The sequence below is a fragment of the Myiozetetes cayanensis genome, unplaced genomic scaffold (assembly GCF_022539395.1).
Source record: "Myiozetetes cayanensis isolate MyiCay16 unplaced genomic scaffold, myiCay2020 scf17, whole genome shotgun sequence".
Classification (NCBI taxonomy): domain Eukaryota; kingdom Metazoa; phylum Chordata; class Aves; order Passeriformes; family Tyrannidae; genus Myiozetetes; species Myiozetetes cayanensis.
This window is the reverse complement of record NW_026087378.1, coordinates 5,569,403-5,578,647: the sequence shown is the minus strand read 5'-3', so window position 1 is coordinate 5,578,647 and position 9,245 is coordinate 5,569,403. Positions and strand designations below refer to the sequence as shown.

The window sequence follows — 9,245 nt, the reverse complement described above, 5'->3', positions numbered from 1 at the left end:
CAGAGCAAAACTGAGAACAGCCCTGCATGCAGTTCTGGGCAGTTACTGTGAACATTGTCTTGCATACTACATGTCCCTGGATTATGGAAAAGATTTTTATGACCCAGCATGGCTCAGCTTTTACCTGAGGATACCTTTTACCTTAGGAGACCTCAGTGCACATGCTGCAATTTTTGTGTTGGTGCCAACAGAGTGGTAGGAACACTCAATTCCGGGGAATGCCTGCAGTGCTTTCTCTTGAAAGGCAGAGGACAGGCATTGCCTTGAGCAAAATGAGTCTGGTTCCTGCTGATACAGAGCTGAGATAACCAGATTCGGTCAGCAGCACCTTTCACCTGTGCTGTTTAAGGCTCTGCCTCACCTGACAATAACAAACTCTTGCCATACACACTCCTGTACTAGATGGGACCCTCCCAGCTGGAGCTGGTCACAGCCTGGTTGGAGTCTCCTTGGGAAAAATGTCCCAGGCGTCCAGCTCATGCAAAGCCCTCCCAGCACCTGGAAAGCAGCAGGTTAGAAATTTCCTGAGCACTGAGACCTTTGTTAGAGCTCTTTCAGCACTTCATGACACTTCCTAACCCCTTTTCTTGAACCTGTTGACTCCCACCACACCCTGTGACAGTCTGTCCTGACCTTCGAGCTGTGGAGAAAAGCTTCTCCTTCTGTTTGAAGTATCATAGCAGGTCCAGTATTGTCACACAGCAGGTAGTTGGAGATTAGATTAGGTATTAGGAAAGAATTCTTTACTGGGTTGGAGGGGACCTTAAAGATCATCTGGTCCCACCCTCCTGTCATGGGCAGGGACACCTTCCACTAGACCAGGTGGCTCAGAGCTCAGTCCAGCCTGGCCTTGGACACTTCCAGGGATGGGGCAACCACAGCTTCTCTGGGCAGCCTGTGCCAGGGCCTCAGCATCCTAAATGATGCCAAATAGCCTGGGCTGATTGCCAGTTCAGTATGAGAGGGAAATGTCTCCACGTTTTTATTGCACTGTATTCATCTGTAATCAGTTTAATCTGTCTGCAGATCTGTTACAGCATTTTCTATGATTATATTGATAATTTAGGAAATAGTCAAAAGCACTGGATGTTTGTTGTGCAGGGAAATACACGGAGACAGCAACAAAGTGCTGCAAAAGTTGGCAAGGAGTTTTTTTCATCCTTGTTACATAAATGAGGAGTGCTCCTTGAATCCTCTAGCTGATGTGGTTGGAAGTGATCTTTTTTTCCAGCTTCTAGGAGTGAAGATGCTCTTTATCAGTGTTTATTTGTAGGTTACTTGGTCCCTCTCAAATGTCAGAGTGGTGTGATTGCATTTCCACGTGCAGTCAAAGGGTCAGTGACACTTTTGGCCTCACAGTATTTGTGTTTTCTTTGCCCTGCAAACTCTTCTGTGACCCCTGTGTGGTAGCACAAACTGCCCTGCCAAATAACAGGAGGCTGCAAAAGCTGTTCTGTTTTCTGGGATGTGTTATCTCTTGCAGAAACATGAATAGTTGCTTTCCAAAAAACCGCTGGAGAGGTTCTGTTCAGCATTTTTGTCCTCAGGTGCCTTTGTTGCATTTTGCCATATCTCAGCAGTGGGACCAATTCTGGGTTTGTCCCCTTTTTCTTGTTCTCCCCTTAAAAAGGATGATGTTTTGCAGATGTCTACATATTGAAAATACATTTCCAAGCAGAACTGAACCAGCAGCCATCTGAAAATACTGTGAAGTCCCAAATCTGAAGATAAGGAAAAGCATCTCTCTTAGATACCTGGCATCATTATCCTTTTTATTTAAATAACATTGCATGTGATCTGAGTAATTGGAGCAGTGGGGTGCATCCATGTACTACCAGTTTATGGCCTGTTTATGGAGCCAAGACATGTAGGATGTTACTTCAGAGACTTTCAGAAGCCAAATAGTCATAAGGATATTTACAAACCTTAAATCAAAAATCCTTGTGCAGTGCAGTTAGCTCTTTAGGATAGAAAACTGCAATAGGTCACTACTGCATTTACCTTGTACCTGGAGTTTGTTTTCACTGCTCTGTGTCCAGCTGGCTGCAGTGGCCGTGGCATAGATGGATGTTAAATTGGTCACATACCATGCCAGGAATGAAAACTCTGGATTTCATGCTTTCTGTTCATCTGAAAACCAGAGGGTGCCGTGTTACTGCAGGCAACGTCCTGTCTGCACTTGCATCGTTCAAGATAAAACCATCTGTCCAGCCCAGCCCTGCCCAGGATGGAGCTAAACAGTTAAATGAGTTTATAGTGGCAATAGAGAACAACACTGAAAGATGCATTTGAAAACAAGCAGTTTCAGCAGTCAGCTGTAGTGACCTTGCTTTGGAAGGCAGCACAGCCTTGGCCAGCTCAAGGTCACCTGAAGTTCTGCTGTGGTTTTCTTTTTTTAAGCTTTCTGCTACACGTTTTCCAGGGGAAATGTGAAATGTTTGCAGTTTCTGCCCTTGCCTCACCTCACACAGTAAAAGTAATTTCAGGGATGTGCACGGTGTCACCAAGTGTGTTCCTACATCCTCTCTGCCGGGATGGATAACAGAAAGTGGCCTCTCCTCAGTGCCCACAGCTGGAATTTCCAGCACAGAGAGGACCATGCAGAGAGCCAAACACACTGGAAAGCCAGATGGGACAAGGAGCTTGAGAGTTGCAGGGAAAATATGGAATATTTTAAAGCTAAGTATACAAAAGCAATGGGGAATTTACACACAGGAAAAGGGAGAAAAAAATTGTAAGGATGGATAGCTGGGGAGGTTTGGAGACAGAAGGAATGGGAAGAAGAGCTGCTTACCTTGGAGAAGTGGAAGAGCATGGCTTTATCAAGGCTTACCAAACTATATCAGGTGGTAAAGGAAATCATAACAAACAAAAGAGTACCAGAATATTTAAATGAAAATGGAATTGGGAAGGAAAAGCAGCAACAGGCAGCAATGGCAGGGTGCAAGTTAAAGGTAACACAGATACTGTCACAAATGAAAAAAATGCTTTGTCCCATTTTCATGGTGGACAAATCAGAGTCTAGAACTGGACCTTCCTAAATAAGAACAAATCCCAAAGATGGATTGTGCTCAGATGTGTTTCATCCCAGTGAACAAGCTGACTTAAAAGACCAGCCTGGCCAGCTCTTCAATGACTGACTCATCAGTTCTTCAGTGACTGAATTTCAAGATGAAGGATTCATACAGAAAATGGAATTTTGGGTCATTTGCTAAAGAAGAAGATGGAAAAGTAGAGACCACATCATCCAGGCCAAGACACAAAATGAGCTGTAAGTAGGAACAATTATAAAGTATATGGAAGTATCGTCTTTTATGGACAGGAGGAATGACAAGGCCAAGGAGAGAGACAGTCGATTACTGGGAGAAGGGAAAGGGAGCTATCAACAATGCACCTTAAAATACATGAGCTGTGGAGGAATGGCAGAGAATAAAGAATTGATATAAATAGATAAATAAATTGAACAGCTGCCTCCCTGCCATGTGCTCTCATTTTCTCCTGCTGCCAGAGAGCACGGATGTTTCTTATTTATTTACTTCTAATTACTGAGATCCAGACTGCCACTGATGAGATAAATGTAGCTCAGAATGCTGGTCTTCCCCTTCCCTCCGGGTGTCTCCCCAGCATCTGTATAAAAACCTTGTGAAAATGCCACTTCTCCAGACCCCACACCATCTCTACAGTGCCATGGGCTCTCAGCCCTCTCCCCAGTCCCAGAACAGTCAGTGCCAGGAGCAGAGGCAGAGGTCAAGCTGCCTGACTGCCAGGCATTTATCCAACTGCATGGGACAATGGCATATCCAGCAAAATCTAAGAGACTAGGTCAGTGAAAGAGAGATGGAAAAGGAGGGGAGTAGGAGGGGAAGGGGTGTGTGTGCTCAGAGGTCTGATGTAGGTTGTTGGCAGGGATCATAAGGGCAGCACAGTTACAGCTGGTACTTATGAGGCTGCTGTTTCCATTCAGGATGATGAGACATTCCCTTTTTTCCTGGCTGCTAGTGCAATTGTTTGCCTTTACCTACAGAAAATAATCAACCCTGCACTTTATGGAATTGTGCTTATTTTGCACTGCAAAATCCCCTTGTTATCCCTTGTTATGTCTCTAAAAGGCATGTGCAAAATGTGGATTGTGCAGATTCCACACATACTGAGTCCTTCTGTCTAACTAGAAATAACCTGTGTCATCACACCTTTGTTGTCTGTGCAGACAAACCTCTGTTTTACAGAGCCTCTGTGGTGGGTGCTGTGGAAGAACCACCAGGACAGAAAAGTCATTCTGGAACAAGTTCTGGTTTTTGGCACAAAAGCTTGTCCAGAATAGGTGAAAACCTGTGTGGAGAAGCCCAGCGGGACTTGTGCTCACTCAGTTCAGAGAGGGACAGAGCAGTTTCTTTGGGTTGTTCCCCTTGTTTAGTAAACACTTCTCCAGATACCAGCAATACTGTTAATCTACAGGAGCGCTTCTGTAAACTCCTTCAATCATTCTTCATGCCCAGAGCAAGTTTCCATCTAAAATACTGTCTTGGAATAATGTTTGTTTTCAAAATACAGCTCTGTTTGTCAGGCTGCACCTTCTTCATCGACTGGAGCGAGATAAAAGGGCTTGGCTGATTAACTCAGATCTCAGGGGAAGCAGCACATGGTCCAGGTTCACAGTTGTCAGCCTTGTGCTTCCTCTGTTCGGGGTGTTCAGGGTGTGCTGCAAGGTGGAGACAGGTCTGTCCACAGGGGGAGAAGCTCCAGGTAGTAAGGAAACTCCCAGTGTAACTCCTGGCAGCCAGAGGTAAGAGATTTGGGCTGGGATTAGTGGTGTGAAATGAATGTGTAGGGCAGGGGAATGGGATTTCTCATCATCCCAGTTCAATTTCCAAACTGCAGTCACTCTGGGTCTCCTCTCAGGAGCATTTTTCTCTGGGTATGCTGTTCAGCTTTGACAAAAAGGTACCTTTTGTAGCAGCTGCATTTTGGCTGGAAAGCTTGGACTAGCTCTGGAAAGTGTCTCTGTTAATCAACCAGACTGAAAAAGTTGGATGATTTCATTCTGCAGATGGGAGCCCCTGTGATGTGCATGTTTGGTGCAAGCCAGCAATGTAATTTACAATTTTGTAATGTTGAAGGAAAAAATTATTTTGCAAATCACCTCCCTTACCCACATGCTGCATTCCTAAAAGTATCACTTGGAATATCTCAACATTTTCAAAATAGTTTTTCCTTAAGTAGAAACACAGAGTTCCTGAAGGAGTTTTAGTTTCAGTGAAATAATATTGTCTGATTTTAACCCATTCTGCTGTCCTGTTTCAAAACAAGAGGTATGTTAGGAAGGAGCGTGGGAGTCTCTGTAGTTCTGCCCCTGATGTGGGCACCTCTGCAACCGTGAATGCAATTTAAACCACAGGCTCAGGGTTGTGGTTAATCAGGTAAATGACAACAAACAAATCAATCAGAACTATGGGAAAGTGTTTTTCTGTTTGGTTTGTCTGAGGTTATTTTCGTTTATTTATCTATTTATCCATGCAATCTGCATGAGCCCTGGAGCTAAACAAAGCAAAGCAAATTGTGTAGGTGACTGCAGCCCTTCATGATTGCCTGCTCTCCTGCCTTAGCTCTCCCGGTGCCATGGAGGACACGTCCATCCACAAGTCTGAACCAAGCAAAGACACACTGGACTTCCCAGCACCACAGGAGACTCCTGCCAATTTCATCCACGTGGAGTTGGAGGAGTATGAGCCCGTGGACTTCAGTGCCAAGGAACTCATCCTAAAGAAAGCCAGAGAGGTCTGCACATGCAGTCATCAAACCGTCATCACCTTCCTGTGCCGGCTGTTCCCAGTGCTGGACTGGCTGCCCCGCTACAACATCAGGACACAGTTGCTTGGGGACGTCATATCTGGGCTCCTGGTGGGGATAGTCACCATCCCTCAGTCCGTCTCTTACTCCCTTTTAGCCAGCCAGGATCCCATCTACGGGATCTACACCAACTTCTTCTGCAACATCATCTACGTCGCCATGGCCACTTCGCGGCACAACTGCGTGGGCTCCTTCGGGGTGCTGTGCCTGATGGTGGGGCAGAGCGTGAACCGGCACCTGCGGCTCGCGGGTACGACGATGACGGCTCCTACAGCTCCCCAGCGCTGGGCAACGCCACCTCCACTGGCAACGGCACTGCTGCCTGCGACAGGAGCTGCTACGCCATCACCGTGGCCCTTTCCTTAAGCTTTCTGGTTGGTCTCTACCAGGTACAAATGTTTGCTCTCTGTCCTTTCCCTGATAGGAATTTCTCTGAGCTGAAGATATCTCTAAGCTCCAGTCTTGGTTTGGACTTGTAAGTTGTGAGAAACACTTCCTGGTGTGACTAGACCCCAACATCCTTGAATCCCTGTGAATGGAATGGTTTTAAAAAGTGCAAACACGGCCGAGTTGGGGGTTTTGTTTCCCCCATGTGATAGCCCAGATCCTTGAATGTGTCTGAAACATCCTCATTATCAGACACAGCAAGGGAGAAGAGGAACTGTGAACCACTTTCCCACCACCCCAGTCCTGGAGCTGGGAAGCTTAGAGCAGATTTGGGGCTGGTAAGAACCACCCTCAAGGACCCTGCCATGCCCCCTGGCAGTGTCCCCACTGCCTCAGCTTAGCTGTTACTGAACAGCTCCAGGTTTTTTCACTGGGACAACTAAAATTTAGAGCCTCACAATGGTTTTATGCCATCGAGTGATACTCAGAGCTGCTTTGGTGGGGCTGCTGCCTGGATTCTCTATTGCTTCTAGGGAGGCAGCAACAGGGACCTCGTAGACTTCTTTGTAGGGCATCCCTATAGCCACAGACAGGTGTTAGAGGTAGGTCTCTTTAATTTTTCATATGCCAGATTAACTACTGAAGACAAAGTTCTCTGCCTTACACTGAATGCTCATCAGACAGAGTAGCCAAAGCTGCTAACCTGGAAGCAAACTGACCTCTTCCAGCCCTTCTCATCCATGCTAAATGTATGACTGCTTTCTTTTCAGATCCTGCTGGGGGTTTTACAGCTGGGATTTGTGGCTGTCTACCTTTCAGAACCTCTCCTTGGTGGCTTTGTGACTGGCTCCAGCCTCACCATTATCACCTCCCAGATGAAGTATCTCCTGGGACTGAAAATCCCTCGTCACGAAGGGGTGGGGTCATTCATCCTGACCTGGATTGACCTTTTCAGATACATTCAGAACACCAACATCTGTGACCTGGTCACCAGCCTGGTTGCTTTGGCCATCATAGTGCCTGTCAAGGAGATCAATGAATGGTACAAGGAGAAGATGAAGGCCCCGTTCCCCATAGAGCTGCTGGTGGTCATTGTAGCCACAGTCATATCTCACTACTTCAACTTCGAGGAGCGATACAAGTCTGCTGTTTGTGGGGATATCCCCACTGGTTTCAGGAAACCCACTGTACCAGATATAAACCTGTTTCCCAGCCTGGCAGTTGATGCTCTGCCCATTGCTATTATTGGCTTTGCCATGACTGTCTCCCTGGCAGAAATCTTTGGCAAAAAGCACGGCTACACTGTCCGTGCCAACCAGGAGATGATCGCCATCGGCATGTGCAACCTGATCCCTTCCTTCTTCTACTGCTTTGCCAGCTCTGCAGCCCTGACCAAGACTCTGCTGAAGGAGTCCACGGGGACCCAGACCCAGATCTCTGGCCTGGTCACCTCCCTGGTGCTGCTGCTGGTGCTGCTGTGGATCGCCCCGCTCTTCTACTCGCTGCAGACCTCCATCCTGGGGGTGGTCACCATCGTCAACCTGCGGGGGGGCCTGAGGAAGTTCCGTGACACCCCCCGGATGTGGCGGCTCAGCAGGCTGGACACGGTGGTGTGGTGGGTGACCATGCTGTGCTCCACCCTGATCACCACAGAGATCGGGCTCCTCGTGGGCGTCTGTGTCGCTCTGCTCTGCATCATCTTCCGCACGCAGAGACCCAGGGCCACGCTCCTGGGCAAGGTCAGCAACACGGAGATCTACGAGGACCAGTCCACTTACAAGCAGCTCAGCAGCATCGCCAACATCAAAATCTTCCGCTTCGAGTCGTCCCTCTACTACGCCAACAGGGACTATTTCAAGACTGTTCTGTATCAGAGAACTGGGGTAAATCCTATTCTGCTGGCTGCTAAACACCAAAGGGTGGGGGCCCAGGCAGACACAGAGACAGGCAACAGAAAGAGCTTTTTGGGCACTGGGTGTGACTGCCTGAAACAGGCCAAGAAAAGGGCTGAGAAGCCTCCACCAGATGCCCGTCCTCCCTCCATAGATATGCACACCTTAATCCTTGACTGTGGGGCAATGCAGTTCATAGATACTGTGGGTCTCTCTGTGCTAAAGGAGACACACCATGACTATAAGAAGATTGGTGTCCAGGTGCTCTTGGCCAACTGCAACCCCTCCATCCGCCACCGCCTCAGGGAGGGAGGCTGGGCAGGCGAGACAGGCAGTGGGGGTCAGCTGGCTTTCCACAGCATCCACGATGCAGTGCAGTTTGCTGAACGGTGGTACCATGTGCACCAGGAGGAAAGCAAGGAGAAACAGGACACTCTCCTGGACCCTGAGGACGTGAACTTCCAGGTGTCTTTGTAGACCTGTGTGTGAGGACTGATTCCTAACGGGGAAGGGCTTGGCACGTACTCGAGAGCACTTTCAGTCTTTGTGCAGCCAGAGCGCGCAGGAGAGACTTGTGATGGTCTGCCAGCAGCGGCAGGGGGCAGCAGGATTTGGGGAGAGATTGGCAAGAGGTAAATCGTCCGGGAGGTGTTTCAGGGTCGGCCGTGCCGGTGGGAGGGAGCCCGGGCGGCGTTTGAGGCGCTCCCGCCCCGCACCTGCCCCGCGGGGCAGCGCGAGTGGGACGCGCTGCGGGGCCGCTCCCGCAATCCCGGCGGGGTCAGGGAATCCCGGGCTGGTCTGGGGGGCAACAGACCTTAAAGGTCATCCCCTTCCAGCCCCCTGCCATGTGGGCAGGGACGCCTCCCACTAGACCAGGTTGCTCTGAGCCCCTTCCAACCCTTGAACACTTCCAGGGATGGGGCAGCCACAGCTTCTCTGGGCAACCTGTGCCAGGGCCTCACCACCCTCACAGGAAAAGTTTATTCCTAATGTTTAACCCTGCCCTCTATCAGCGTGAAGACATTCCCCCTTGTCCTGTCACTCCAGGTCCTTGTAAATAGTCTCCATCTTTCTTGTTAGCTCCCTTCAGGTACTGGAAGGCCATCACTGTCTGTCAGT

General features: G+C 48.7%; 1 protein-coding gene across 1 annotated transcript; it reads left to right on the top strand.

The window, feature by feature from the left end:
* The first annotated feature begins 3,155 nt into the window (after nt 1-3,155).
* On the top strand, nt 3,156-8,769 carry LOC126638400 (sulfate transporter-like). The gene is given in 4 exon segments (XM_050312258.1): nt 3,156-3,271; nt 5,604-6,085; nt 6,088-6,236; nt 7,005-8,769. Coding segments are annotated over 3 exon segments (2,217 nt in total). The 5' UTR covers nt 3,156-3,271; nt 5,604-5,616; the 3' UTR covers nt 8,604-8,769.
* Nucleotides 8,770-9,245: the final 476 nt, after the last annotated feature.